Source organism: Oryctolagus cuniculus, chromosome X, assembly GCF_051225735.1.
Source record: "Oryctolagus cuniculus isolate XC-2025 breed Fujian yellow rabbit chromosome X, ASM5122573v1, whole genome shotgun sequence".
NCBI lineage: Eukaryota > Metazoa > Chordata > Mammalia > Lagomorpha > Leporidae > Oryctolagus > Oryctolagus cuniculus.
In genome coordinates, this window is record NC_142888.1 from 65,835,370 (window position 1) to 65,851,647 (window position 16,278).

The 16,278-nt window shown below is 34.8% G+C and overlaps 1 protein-coding gene across 1 annotated transcript in view; it reads right to left on the reverse strand.

Annotated features, from left to right (window-relative positions):
- The window catches only part of LOC100349442 (uncharacterized), a 453,812-nt gene that overhangs the window by 327,508 nt on the left and 110,026 nt on the right, over positions 1-16,278 (reverse strand). Inside the window, exon 5 of the mRNA XM_089323942.1 lies at positions 8,774-8,812. Coding sequence (XP_089180068.1) covers positions 8,774-8,812 — 39 coding nt within the window. The remainder of the gene's footprint in view (positions 1-8,773; positions 8,813-16,278) is intronic.

The following is a 16,278-nucleotide window of genomic DNA, read 5'->3' on the forward strand; positions in this document are numbered from 1 at the left end:
AAACTCAGACCATGGTACAAGAGGGAAGGTGCAATCTTATTTATAAAAAGCCAGCATGCTTTACTCTGTTCTTTAGGATCAGTTAACAACATGTGACCAGCACCTGCTGAATTTTGAAGGTGCCAGAACACTCAAAAGGATTTTTTAGGTGCAACCAAATTTGAAAAAAGGGATAAAGACTGGATGGGACTAATGATAATCACCATCATTATAAAAGTTAACATTGTGCTATTTTTGAGTTAGGTACTCTGCTTTACATTAACTCATTTAATCCTCATTATAACTTTATGATAACTTATTACTAACTTACAAATGAAAAAACTGAGGCAAAAAGCAAACAAAATTAAAAATGATACAAATTATTTTGCAGTGAGCCTGACACATAAGAATCACTTAAAAAGGTAGACTAAAATAATTGTTATTTCCTAAATTCAAAATAAATAAGTCAATAAATACTCAATCCCACTTAGTTTAATTCCGGAGGCTACACACTTAACCACTATTCTGTACATCAGAAAAAGACATTATTTAAAAATACATTCTTTGAAGTGAAAAGTTACACTCCAAAAGTATAGTTATATCATTAAGGAATTAACACAGGCTAGCACATCAGAGGCAGAATGGCCCAAAATATGAGGAGGAACTTTGTAGCTGTGGCTAAATATTTTACTCACAAATGTTACTACTTGCCCTTAGGCCTTCAAATGTTAGTACTGTTAAAGGTCAAATGCTAGATTGCTTTTAGTAAAAAAGAGAATTATAATTTTTTAGAAGAGCTAAGCAGATATATAGAAGAATACAGTCTTTCATACTATATATTATTTCCCTTCTGTATAACTATTTTTGTTTCCTAAGGCTTGAAATGAGTCTAAAAGAACAGAAAGGAAGGGATGTGGTGAAACTTTTCCTTCTTTCTAGGTCCTGCCAAACAAAATTCAGACATTTAAATACATTTCTTGCCACTGGAAACAAGATCTATCTAACACCATGTTTTCAAAAATCACTACTGTTTAACACTACCACCCCCTTGGATATACATCTCAGTTTTTGGATTTTTCATCCGATTCAGAGGATCTTACAATTTCTCAGCCTATCTGATTTTCATGTCTTTCATCTGTTCTTCTTTAACCATTAGCTTGTACAGCCACAACCTGGACTTCATCAATAAAAATGGAACAAAAGAAATAGCTTCAAGAAAACCATTAAGGAAAAAACAGGAAGGCTTGGAAATCATTTGTGTAAGGAGTATCCAACTCGCAGACATTTGAAAAGTCAAAAGTAGCTTATAATCCTGCATTGCTAAATAGCCAAACATACCATAATGCAAATGTGTCTCTGTTCGAAGAACACCTTATTATTTGCTGCTAACCAATATACTTTATAGAGGCTGCAAGGATGTATTAATTTATCCTTACAATCCTTAAACTCACACTGTCTCCCATAAATATGCACAATTAAAGTAATAACATTATTACACTAGATTAGACATGTCAATGGTAGTAATTAGATACATTAATGCCAGAACACAGTGCTTTATGAGTTTTTTCACTATGAAATGTAATCCTCTGGTTGTAAATATGTGTTCTGGATGCAACATGTAACTGATTGTCTGGGATTAAATAACTTTACTTCAAATGTAACATAGTCAATGAAATATAGCTTTATAATAAGTGTTATCATTTACTGAATCCCTATTATATAATATGCACTTAATTCAGGATTTATCTGTAATATTTCTAATCATCACAGCAATGCTGAAAAAAATCTGTTTTACACCTATACAGAATATCAGAAATTAAACAATTTTCCAAGGTCATAAAGTAGTAAAGTTAGGATTAATACCCAACTCAGATACTTGAATTAAAAAGGTAGAGAGGGTTTAATCTAAACATTATATATATATATATATGTTACATATATATATATATATATATATATGTATGTAGCTTCCTAGCTAACATTTTGATTTTGATCTTGTACACTTAAAAGTTAATAATAAAATGTCTAAGAACAGGCATTCCAGGTGGATAAATGGAAAGAAAAGAATGACAGGGCACCTTCCATTAGCAGCAAAAGGGGGAAAGTAGAAATAAAAGTATTCTCACATATTGCCTGTAGAAAGTTCTGCTATGGTAAGCAGAAAAATGTCTTCTCAAAGATGTCCATAAAATAATCCCTTAAACTTGTGAATATGTTATGTTAACATGGCAAAGGGCATTAGGTTGCTAATCATCTGACTTTTAAAATGTGAAGATGATCCTAGACTATCAACATGCATCCAGAACAATAACATAAGCTTTTAAAGGCAGAGAGGGAGTCAGACAAGGAGGGTTCAGAGATGTCACAATGAAAGTAGAGGCAAAAGAGATTAAAAAGGCTGTAGGCAGGGAGGTGGCTCTAGCAAAAGGGAGTTGAGGATTACCATGAGCTGTGCTGCAGCATATGTGCAACTGCAGCCCTATACCATGTACTCTCCAAACCACCTCACTTTTTGTGCAGCAGAGAACTGCAGTTGCTGCAGTTTCACCACTTAAGAACTAACACCACCTAAAAATATCCAAAATGGCTATCAGCTGAAACTCTGCGATGACTTTTAGTTCATCATAATGTCATTATAATAAAATTACTATGGCTGACCCTTCCGCTTCCCATCACACACCTGATACTATGACACTTCTGAGATTTCTCAAAAAGGGCAAGGAAACAGTTGATAGAAAAGTCCATTCCCTGATTCCATCTCCTTTAATATTCAGTTAAGTTCCACACCAGACATCTCTCCCAATGCCTCCAGATCATATAAAAGGTGACCCAGAATCCTGTTAAGTGCAGTTCTCTTTCTCTCCTGAGCTTGCCTACACTCCTTCCTGACTGTGAACTTTTGCTTTGCATGTAAATAAATCTTGTTTCTCTGTTCACCTTTTTCCTGTGTCTCATCCTTTAAATTCTTCTTGTGTTGGAGACAAGAGCCTGGACTCAGCCAAGGCCACCCCACAACATAAGCCTGAAAGAGACTTCAGCAGCCATTGCTGGCTTTGAAGATGAAGGAAATGAGTTCTGAGGTGAAGGATGTGGACAGCTTTTAAAAGCTGGTAATGTCCTTCAGTGTAGCTAACAAGTAAATGGTGACCTCAGCCTAAAAACTTAAAACTGATTTCTTCTAGTAATTTTAATGAACAAGGAAATAGATTTTCCCCTAGAAGATGAAGAAAAGGAAGAAGTCCTGCAAATGCCTTGAATTTAACTCACTGAGGCAAAGACTTCTCATCTATAAAATTATAAAATAGTAAATGAGTGTTGTAAGTCACTAAATTTGTAGAAAATTTTAAAGGAAGAAATAGAGAACTAATATATCTGGAGATACTTATTTCAGAGTTACTGCTGATAGATGTCTTTTGTTACCTTCTCCACGTCCCAATCCCCTTGACCCCAGACTGCATTTCTTCTCTATTTATTTCTCATATTAATCTTTCCTACCTCTTTAATATTTTATATTGTATTTATTGTTTAAAAATGTATTAAAAGCTTCACAAAGATGCAATTCCAGAAATAATCAATACTAAAGATATCATTCAATGTACAGTCCTTTTCTTCTGGCAGAAGTATAAATAGTAATCTTTTTAACTGCTACTTTCCTAAATTGAGTTCCTGTGAATGCTTAATGGTGTTCAATACCTCAATATTCTTAATGACATTCATGAACACTTACAAATTCTTAATGAATCAATGAAATGAGTTACTTTCCAGCAGTGTACTAAAGCTGGTTATTACTGGTTTTCTAGAGGAAGATGTTAAAATGTCAGAAATTTTGAAATTCATTTGTTAAACAGCAGTTATTAAAAATAAATAAAATTGAGGCAGGCGCTGTGGTGTAGCAGGTGGGGCCTCAGCCTGCAGTGCTGGCATCCCATATGGGTGCCGATTCAAGGCCCGGCTGCTCCTCTTTTGATCCAGCTCTCTTCTACGGCCTGGGAAAGCAGTAGAAGATGACCCAAGTCCTCGAGCCCCTGCACTTGCGTGGGAGACCTGGAAGCAGCTCCTGGCTCCTGACTTCGGATTGGTGCAGCTCCGGCTGTTGTTACCATGTGGAGAGTGAACCAGTGGATGGGGATCTCTCTCTCTCTCTTTCTCTCTCTCTCTGCCTCTCTGTAACTCTTTCAAATAAATAAATAAATCTTTAAAATATAAATGAAATTGGCCGGCTCTGCAGTTCACTTGGCTAATCCTCCACCTGCAGTGCCAGCACTCTGGGTTCTAGTCCCGGTTGGGGCGCCGGATTCTGTTCCAGCTGCTCCTCTTCCAGTCCAGCTCTTTGCTGTGGCCCGGGAGTGCAGTGGAGGATGGCCCAAGTGCTTAAGCCCTGCACCCGCATGGGAGACCAGGAGGAAGCGCCTGGCTCCTGGCTTCAGATTGGTGTAGGTCGCCGGATGTAGTGGCCATTTGGGGGGTGAACCAACGGCAAAGGAAGACCTTTCTCTCTGTCTCTCTCTCTCACTGTCTAACTCTGCCTGTCAAAAAATAAATAAATAAAATTAACAATAAACAGATCATATAAAAAACAAAGTTTGGATGTCTGGCCTAGCAGTGAAACCACCATGGCCTCATCCCATATCAGAGTGCCAGGGTTTGAGTCCCAGCTCTGCTACTGATTTCAGCTTCCTGCTAATGCACACCATGGCAGGCAGCAGGCGATGGCTCAAGTAGTTGAGTCCCTGTCACCCACATAGGAGACCAAGATTAACTTTTCGGCTCCTGGCTTCTGTCTGGCTCGCCCTGGCTGTTGTGGGCATTTGATTTTGAGTAGGTGCAGGTGGGATGGAAGTGGGTGTTTGAACTCGTAGATAGAAGATTTCTGTCTAAGATACAATTTTAAGATATTAATAAGTGTTCAAAACCTACAACATTCTTATTATTTTACCACATTTAACTATTATCTGAACCCTTGAGACATTCATATCTATTTTATCTGTAGGGCTACTTGCTACTCTATATCTCTTCTCACATTCATCAACTTGGTAGCTTGAAATCAGCCATAAAGTGAATGTTTAAACCATGGATATTGATAAACAACACAAATAAGTGATTGATTTATTGTTTCATTGATTAACTTGGTTTAGTACAGTGTTGAAGATATGTCATAACATGGATTAAACTTAGAAGTGTAATTCTGTTCTGTCTGTAGCTATTGTGAATTACACAAAAAGCTGAAGAAATATTTGTCTGAATTTCAAAAACTATCATGATTTAACAAGAAAGTAATCCACATCATTGATCAATGAGTGTACCTTAATCTCACATATTCCTTGTTTCACTGTTTTTTTGTCATTAATGTAAACAAAAATATCATATACCATTCATGATGAAATTATGCTTACTTGTTTATTACAAGCACAGTTGACTATGTTAGTCAAAAATCAGTGAAAGATCCCTGAGAATCAATTGCCTATATGATATTTATAATGCAGAATATTATACATTTTATTATTATCTATAATTTATGTGCTTTACATCTTTAATATCAGTACAAGTTTATATATATATATACTTGCTCATAAGTATTTTTTTTTGACAGGCAGAGTGGACAGTGAGAGAGAGAGACAGAGAGAAAGGTCTTCCCTTTGCCGTTGGTTCACCCTCCAATGGCCGCCGCGGCTGGCGCACTGCGGCCTGCGCACCACATTGATCCGATGGCAGGAGCCAGGTACTTATCCTGGTCTCCCATGGGGTGCGGGGCCCAAGCACTTGGGCCATCCTCCACTGCACTCCCTGGCCACAGCAGAGAGCTGGCCTGGAAGAGGGGCAACCGGGACAGAATCCAGCGCCTCGACCGGGACTAGAACCCAGTGTGCCGGCACTGCAAGGTGGAGGATTAGCCTAGTGAGCCACGGCTTATTTATATCTATATATCATATGTGTTTTTACAGATAACAATTGTTAAACATTTTCTGGAATAGTATCTTTTCTTTTCATCCATTTTCATTTATCATACCTAAAAAATTAGGAAATACAAAGCTCTTGCCATCTAAAAAGGTCACATCTTCCAAGAGTAATAATAAACCTAAGAGTTTTGACACATGACAAAAGCCAAGATGATAGTGTTTTCCTTTCTTTTGGGATATGGTTAAAAACCAAACCATGTGGAAACAGAAACTTACCAAAACTCATGGGCACAAAGCCAATAGTAGTCTCTTTGGCCTCATGAGTCAAGGGGTTAGGACCCTGTATTAGAATTTGACTTCTCCACAACTTCTATTTATGGAGTTCCAAAGCATTAGAGACATCCACATTGATTCTCCAACTAATCTTCTTTTCCATCCATATAGGAAAGTTTATTGCTTTGTACTATCTCTAAAACACGTATTGTGCTTTCCAACCTCTGTTCCTTTGCTCAGATTCTTCTTTTATTTGTGACTCATCCTCATAAATTCCTGTTTCAAGAGTCTTATCCACAATACACTTATATGGAGTTGACCATTAGTTCCGAATCCACTAATCTGTCTCTTATGGGAAATTTTATGGAATTCTCTTTGAGAACAGATCCCCTGTGGCCTGTTTTATTATCTCAAAAATGTACAAATCATATATGCATGTTGACTTAGACAGCAAAACCCTTGGCCTTGTCTGGGTGAGGAAAAACACCAGGCAGGGAAGGATTCAAAAAATATTTTGTAAGTCTGAAATTTTATGTATGAGTGTGTGATAAATTATCTTGAAATATACTTTTGTATATTTCTATATAATGAGGGCTTTGGAAAAATAATGTTCTATGTAAATGCGATCTGTTAATATTATTGCTTTTATTATTACTGTCATAAATTTTCAAAATAGTTTGTCTTCTTTCCTTTCCATTCCTACCACCTGTTGTTTTTGACCAGCAACAGCAAGAGGATTTGATTGCCTGAAACAAAGTAGGAAAGACAAGAATGCTGAAAAATGAATTGTAGAGCTAGCTAGCATTACAGATAGGTATTAAATTCATGAAGGGCCTTTAATGGTAGATTTAACAGTCTGATTTGGTTCTGTCAAGTCACAAGGGAGTTAGCACAAGGGAGTATTCTGATAAAGATAATTCCAAAGAAAAATTATTCTGACAGAATTAGTGTAAATTAGAGCTAAGAGCCAGGAGACAGTGGAAACAACTCTTGAATAATAATAATAATAATAACAACAACAACAATAATAAGGAGGAGGAGGAGAAAGAAAGAAGGAAGAAGAAGGAAAATGAAGAAGAACAAAGGGAAGAGGGGGAGAAATAAAAGCTGTAGGTAACATTTTCTCAGCTCTGTGTACAATAAAAAATAATGTTAATTTTCTCAATCAATATTTACAACAATTTTTAGCATTGTTATTATCTTCATATATCAGTTAAAGCAGCATAACTCTGATCTACCTTTGTGAACCAGATCATACAGCTAGTGTTACCTCGAATGTAAACCCAGGCAGCTTAACTTCAAAGCCAGCATTTTGAACCACTCAACTGAACAATTTTAAAATGTGATTTATTTGAGTTCGTCATATGCCAACTAATTGAAGGCATTTCCTATAGCATACTTGAATTAAAAAACAAAGAAGTATTTTACAACAACCAGACTTATCTGTGGATAAATTAACATGACAGCTTGAAATAAAATTAGCTCAAAACAGCACTTCAGTAAAATTTCACTTGAGAATTTTGAATTTGACAACACTTACATTTGCTATATATTTGTATTTTCCTATTGAGAACTAACATAGATACTAAAATGGATACTGTAACAATAGGTTGAAGGTGATTAAAACCAGAAAATATGTAACTCTCCAAGAATCTCAGACCTCAAGCAAGTGCTAATCATTATAAATGACTAAACAGAGAAATTGTTCATAACCTAGGCTAAGTTGACAATATTTATCTTATTCACTCTTAATAATGGATCTTCAGGTTTTCTAATTGAGCATTTATATATCCCGTTTCACCCTCCCAAGTATGATATTGACATAGTTTTTAAAATTTCTTACATTGTGAACTCACACATACAGTCTATACCAAGTGTATTGCCTACAAGGCAATTTACAAATAGGTCTGCTTTTCATATCTGCCTTGCTTAAAAATATTTAGATTCTTTTCTCTACTGTCACTAAAAATGGATAAATCAATATTTCTTTGATGAAATATATCCATGTTTTTATAAATCCTCAGTGTCTCTACTCGCAAAATGCATTTTTACTACAATGGTAAATTAATGGTAAGAATTCTCTGGTAAACAAAAGCTGGAAAAATATAAATAATTTCTATTAGAAACAATTTGATACTGGAGCAAAAACATGAAATAACTCATTCTTGTCCAGGAATAACTTGAACAACTTTATACACCTTATCAAATACACAGACACACACATACACATACATGCACACACACAGTTTAAGCAGTATGGAAGAGAAGGGAGGTGACGATGTATCCAACCACCATGACATTCAAAGGCTTGTGGCCAAAAGAGATCAGATGCTAGAAAGTTTACAGAAGCAGCATTAAATAGTCCCCATGCAAAGTGAACCAAGTAGTCATCCAGATGTCTCCATCTGGATATTTGGTATACTGAAAAGATCCTATTTGACCCACTTTTCTCCACATAACAGGCAGCTGTTAATAGTAATCACCAATAAACATATTAACTATTTGTTGAATCATAAAAATATACTAAATTTGAGCACACCCATCTCATCATACTTAGGTACTTAGTGTTATATTTTTATTTCATTCTCCACAATAGATTTTTTGTTACTTCTTTTGTTTCTTACCTGATCTTTTCCTTGCATAACTTGTTCTGCAACTTTGTTCTAAAGAGAAAAAAAAAACAATATGACTTATGAAGAAAATACAGCCAAGGAAGAAAATAAATGGATTTTAAAAAGAAGAGCTAAAAAACAAAGATGATCTATGTGTGTAAGTTTTATACAGTGTGTTTTACTTCAATTAAGTTTCATGTATTAATCAACATTTCAGTTCAGTTATTCAATCATCTATAATCCATGTGACTATATTTATATACAATCAGTATGTCTATCTCTTATACACTATTTACACTCTGAAAAACTATGTATGTAAAACAGATCTTTATGATACAAAAGGTCCTACCTCCAAATTTCTGGCATGTCTCTTATTCAAGACTACGGATGCTGCTTCTGAAATACTATGTTTTTCAGTTCCCACCCCCATATCCAGAGATAAAATTCACCTGAGTCTGGAGACTTGAACCTTTGGCAATTTCATTTCTCAGAAAAGGAAACCATTTTAAGAACAGTTTCTCTGGTCCAAATTTTGACAATAAATAACTATTTAGAAGTGATAGAAGCCTTGTCAGAGAGATACCATGTCATCTTATAGCTAGTAAGTAGTAATGAAGGGAATGGTAGGCATAGGCAGACACATGTCTTGCTATTAATAGAATGACATTTCCAGCAGCTGTCCAAATAGTTCAAGTCCCCCATCACAACTGTAACTTACCTCAGAGTCAATATAAAAATCAACCAGCTAAAATTTGGGAAATTTAAATAATTATGAATGAACTTGAGGAACTTCCTGCTATATAGGCTATGAGAGTAATAAATCACCTAGTGAGATAGTAACATAATTTCTCTGACTTTGTGCCTACTACACAATCTGCCACTATGGAACCAGATATCTAGTCAAACAGTTGGTCAGGCATTGTTTTTGGTATTACACATCTTAGAACCTTATATTTAACTTCAAATTCTATTAATAAAACTAGAAAATGAGATTGTAGAAGACAGACTGAAAGGATAAGGTTAGCTGGATTTCAGGGCTTTATATATTTTTAAGGATTTTTCTACTAAAATGTTGAAGAACAGAAATACTGGAAGATGAACTTAATCTGCAAACATATTCAGATGAGAAGGAATAACAAAAATTGTAAAAGTTAACAACATGAAAATGTGTTGCTCTCTGTAAGAAAGCATAACTATACCAGAAATGAGGTTAGATCAATTTTAACATAATGATATTTAATGAAGAAAAGAACACAGACAAAGTGAAACAGGTAATATTTTAGAATATGCAATTAGCTATTCATAACCATGATATAACAGAAGACATAGTAAAGCTATGCCCAATTTGCATTCATAAGCCATATCAAACTATAAAGCCTATCTTTCCCATTATCATGCTCCAACACATTTATTTTAATATCTAAGTACTTTCCTACCTACACTTAAAGATCTGTTTCATTCATTATAATTATGGTTCCCTGTACCATTCATTAATACATTGCTCTGGGGAACTAAGTAAATAACAAACTGAGGGCTTATTTTGTAGTAAATCTGTTTAGAGCTATTAAAATCTAACTCCATTTTACCGAGAAAGAAGTAATGAAAGAAATTTTAATGAAAAATCTGCATGTGCCAGAAAGATTTATGTGCCTGAGGTGGGAAATAAAGATTTTTAAAATTTTTTGTTAGATAATCTCCAAAGAGTTCAGTGCAGGTAAATTAACTTCAGTGAGTTGAATCTTGAAACCAAAGAGTCAGTTACTGATCATTTCTTTCAAATGTTGTACAGTAAAACATCTGCTTTGCTGTCATTTAAATGACATTCCATTTTTCTAGGATAGTTACAACTTAAAACCATTTGTTATGGCAATGTGGGACTAAGAAGCAACTGGATATATTTTTAAAAGAAGCTGTATGGTAATCTCTACATTTCATTGGGTTGAGGAAGGAAACAATAGACTGTGTAACTGAAAATATTCCTTGACTGTCTCACTTCATTGGAATTTTTAAGCGTGCTTTATGAAATAATTCTACTATGAAAGTCAAGATAGACTTTTTTACATCAATTTACTCAATATTTCAAGAGCAACAATATGAGAAAATGAATTTTTACAATGTCCATATTCTATTGCAAGCCTAAAAATTTAGAAGATATTACAAAAAACTGAGGAATTGTGACATAAAAATATAATTTTATTTCATCTTTTTCTGAAATTCTCAGAGGCAAGAAAATAATCCATAAAATAAACTATTAGCTCATACTTTATGACATGTTCTATAAAAGAGGTCATGACTTAAATTTATTGTTATAGTGAAGGATTCTGCCTCACATTTAAGCATGAGCTAGGTCAAAGACACATTGAGAAAAGAACATAGAAATAATTTAATATTCCTCATAATAAAAGTTAAATCTGATTAGTTTGCATTATAACATGGACTCTCTGAAATAAAATTTATCTTACGCTTTTTAAATTTCTATATTTGAAAAAAAATTCCTACTGATTACTTCCAATTGCTATTTTTACTAGATGATCAATTGTATATCCTTGAAAAGGCTCCCCATAATCCCCAAATGGCACTAACAGTAATTGCAGTGATCTTTGATACAAACAGGAAATATTGAAGAGTTGAAGTTCAATTAATGCTTATTATTTCATTCCAAAAAAATAATTTTCCAGACTCCTCTGTGGGAGATAAGTCCTTGCTGTGATAGAACTGAATTTCTACTTACAATGATACTACCTTATACTTGTCAGTAATTATTTTCACAGAACTTAAGCTTCAGTTATATGAAGCATATTGACTGGAACAAAACCTCAGTAAATACCCATTTTGATACATATCCAAATTAATGTACTGTTTTCACATGGTTAAATGCGTATCAATAATTTGCTGTTTCTTTTGATATCATTCTTAGTACTATTTCTTGTGACTAGCTCAAAAAGAACAGAAAAACTAATAGCAAAAACAGTAAATTCACAAAAATCTATTTTCAAGTTTGTGCTTTGGTAACAAACCACTGAGTATTTCTTGACTGCTTGGAGCTATATAATTTTTAACGAGTGATTGTACACCCATATCTGTCAGTATATGCTTCTTTATCTCTCAAGAAAGAAGAAACTTGCTGCAAAAGAAATAATTGCCCGACTAAGGTTTTTCTCTTTTTAAAATTGGATTTCTTGTTTCCTTTTTATTTATGTGTTTGAAAGGCAGATCATCTGGGGAGGGTGGGGAGAGAGAGAGAGAGAGAAGAGGAAATCTTCTATCTGCTGGTTCACTTCCCAGATGGCCACAAAACCCAGGACAGGGTCAGTCACGTGTGGGAGCCAAGAACTTCATCTGGTTCACCTAAATGGGTGTCAGGGGCATAAGCACTTGGGCCTTCATTGGCTGCTTTGCCAGGTGCATTAGCATGAAGTTGGATTAGAAGCAGGCAGCCAAGCCTCGAACCAATGCCCCAAATATAAGAAGCCAGAATCATAAGCTTGGCATAACTCACTGTGCCAGAACACCAGCCTCCCTACTAAGATTTTTATTAATTTATGATATTATTTTTTTAACACAGATGAACATGGTGAGAATGTTCAACAATTCTTACCCTTTGTTTAGCTCATTTTAAACACACAAACATAATAATGATAATCCATAAAGTAAATCATAGATTCAAGAAGGGCATAGAAGAAGTTTTATAGATAAATTTGTTATGGTTGATTAACATAGCTTAACTTGTCATATATACTTCACTTTTTATTTTATTTTATTTAAGTTGTACAAGTTTCATACATTTCATACTTCACTTTTAAAGTGGGAAATATTTTGTCTCAAATTTCATTGCTCCTACTTTGTGATATAAACTTCTCCCTCTGTTATATTTGACCCTGGTGACAAAGTCTTTTTACTTTTTTTAAGACATGTCTCTCTTAAATTCTACTGATCTCCTGGTCCTTCTGATACCCTCTAGAACCTTCTCATTAATCCTCTCTTTCACATATTTTCACTCTTTGCTTTCTGATTTTATTAGGACATAAGAAGACCAGATTCTAGATCTAGATCCATAGCAAACAAATAGCAATGCAATTAAACTTTGTGACTTTCAGTTTCCTCATTTATAAAATGGGCATAACTTTTATCCCTTATCTTCCTTTCTTGTCTCTCCAAGTTGCTGTGAATATCAGACTAAAACATGAGATAGTAGTTTATAAAGATTCATTGCATGGCCGGCGCCACGGCTCACTCGGCTAATCTTCCACCTGCGGCGCCGGCACCCCAGGTTCTAGTCCCTGTTGGGGCGCCGGATTCTGTCCCAGTTGCTCCTCTTCCAGTCCAGCTCTCTGAGGTGCCCGGGAAGGCAGTGGATGATGGCCCAAGTGCTTGGGCCTTGCACCGGCATGGGAGACCAGGAGGAAGCGCCTGGCTCATGGCTTCGGATCAGCACAGTGCGTTGGCTGTAGCAGCCATTTGGGGGGTGAACCAACGGAAGAAAGATTTCTCTCTGTCTCTCTCTCTCTCACTGTCTAACTCTGCCTGTCCAAAAAAAAAAAAAAAAAAAAAAAAAAAACAACAACAACAACAACAAAAAAAAACCCACTCATTGCTACACAGTACAAAGTATTACTATTAATATTATCTCAAAGTCTCCAACTTAACTTTTCTGATCTTTGCCATCAAAACTCCCCTCATGAGAAAGCTTAGCTATTATTACAAGATTTTCATTATCACTTTGTATGGTGATACATATCAAAACTTAATCTCAAAGGCTGAGTCTTCCATCCTCTGACAAGTTATATTTAAATCCTATAAAATACAGAGTCTGCTAAAATAATTCCTTACTGTTTATGCTTGTTTTTTCATTTTCTTTTATGATATATTTAATATCTACATGTATGTGTTCTGTATATTAACTTTCTATTCGGAAGTAAAGAAATTCTGGGGGCAGGCATTGTGGCACAGTGGAGTAAGTCACTGTGTTATAGTGATATAACAGTGGAGTAAGTCACTGCTTGTGATACTGGTATCCCACAACAGAGTACCAATTTGAGTCTCACTGCTCTGCTTCTGATCTAGCTCCTGCTAATGCATCCTGGAGACAGCAGAAGATGGCTCAAGTGCTTGGGCCCCTGTTACCCTTGTGAGAGACCTAGACAGAATTCCTTGTTCCTGACTTTGGCCTAGCTCAGCCCTGGATGTCATGGATATTAGAGGAGTGGATTAGCAGATGGAAGATTCTCTCTCTCTTCTCTATGCTTTTCAAGCAGATGAAAATTAATAAATATTTTAAAAAGAAATTCTAAAGGATTTCTGCCTTCAAATATTTGCCCTGTAATATGGCTATGTTCCCTAATTGTTGTTAGGTCTCCTCTCATTTTTCAAGTTTCTCCTCTCCATGGAAGCACTAAAATTTATATCTATATTTATTTCCACTCTCATTTGTTTTTCACAGCCAGTCCCCTGATCATTTTTGTATCTGATTATTTCTAGTTAACATTATCTTTGGAAATTTTCTTCTAATAGAACTATTACTATTCCATTCTTGGAACCCCAAATGTCCAGAAAAGATGTTTTATGATATTTGGTTCATTTTTAGGATTTGATTCATAATAGTCTTACCACAAGTCATTGATCAACTTGCTATATAAAAACTCATCTCAATATGACCTCTAGGGATATGTATGCCTTTTCAGTTTGATCTTCAAAAATACTACACACTATACCTTAGGATTGGATAGACTTTCATAAAACCATATTTTATTTACTTGAGAGGGTATTTTAAAGTCTCTAAAATCAGAGTTTGATTTCTTATCCTTGTGGTAAAACAGCACTGAGAAAATGTAATTGGTAGGCTGGGTAGGATTATTTTCTTTCTTAGTGGTAAATTAAATAGTGGCACATCTTACCAATGATAGCATTTTAAATTCAATGCAATAAGTTATAGCATTGGCTAACAGTCTGAAGTATCTTTAGTCAGACACATCCCAAATAAGATACAAGCATAGTTATGAAACATTTAAAGGATCTAAGTTATTAAAATCTTCAAGCTCCTGTATGCCTGAATAAATTTGACAGAAGAACCAATTTATGCATTATAACTCATTTTTCCTTTTCATCAAAAACAATTCCCTTGAAACTCAAACACATTGTTGCAGAATGAATAGCAAGGTAGCATAGTAATAAAATTAATGTATGAGATTACTACGGAACTACTGAATTTTAATAACAAATATTTTAGAGAATAGCTAGTTAGTTGAGAGAAATTGATATTGTTAGAGTTTTTCCACCATCATATGTTTTACAATGGTATCCTACTCTGGGGGAAACAACTACTTGAACTCTTGATATAACCAATAGCAATTTTTCTATAGAGAAAGAAACCAGTGCTTAAATAATCTAGGTGACTATTGTTATGACTGAAGCCTCCATGACCAGCACAGTCATTTTGTTCAAGGAATGTGCAAGGATTCTCATGGTGCTTGCCATAGTCTCAGTTGAATACCTAACTGAAGAGGATACTCAGTGTTATCAAATACACATATTCTCACAGTCTTCTAAAGTCTAACAAGAATATAAAGGGAAATGAAAAGATACATATAAACTTTATTTGTAAAGAGTACAGTATCCTTATAGAAAAAGTGGAAGGTTGTTGGTAGAAATGTAAACTAGTACAACCATTATGCAAGACAGTATAGAGATTCCTCAGAGATCTGAAAATAGATCTGCCATATGACCCAGCCATCCCACTCAATGGAATTTACCTAAACAAAAAGAAATAGTACATTGATGAGTTATTTGTATCTTCATGTTTGTTGAAGCTCAATTCAGAGGATCTAAGATATGGAATCAACCCAGATGTACTCACTTGAGGGGCTAAAAGAATTTAGTATATATATACTATGGAATATTATTCAGCCATAAAAAAGAATGAAATACTGTCCTTTGCAACAAAGTGGGGGCAACTGGAAAACATTACGCTTACTGAAATAAGCTAGTCTCAAAAACACAAATAAACGTTTTCTCTGGTATGTGGTAGTTAATAGAGACTACCAAAACATGTATAGTAATGAAAAGGTCATCTGGGGATATGATTGTCATTTTTAATCCTTGTCTATACTCCAGTAGAACTGTGGTCTTCTTGCTTTTTACTTGTTGGATATTAAGATTAGTGGTTAATTAAGCCTGTGAATATAGAGTAGATTAAAATTATATCTTTGCTAAAACTGATGAAGAGAGAGGTGTGAGGGAGAGGGATTAGGGGAAAAAGAGGAGAGAGATGTTATTGTCTTCTTGGAATTGTATATATGGAATGCTGAAAATCTGTTCTCTTTCTATTAATAAAATTTTAAAAATAAATAAAAACACCTAACAGTAAAAAAAAGAAAAAACATGAGAACAAAATTTATTCAAAAGAGATAAGGCATATTGGAATACTGCAAAATCTATTACAAATAAATTATTCTTAAGCCTGTCAAATGAATATGTGGGGAGTGAAGCTTACTAAACACAGTTAGACATATGGTATTATA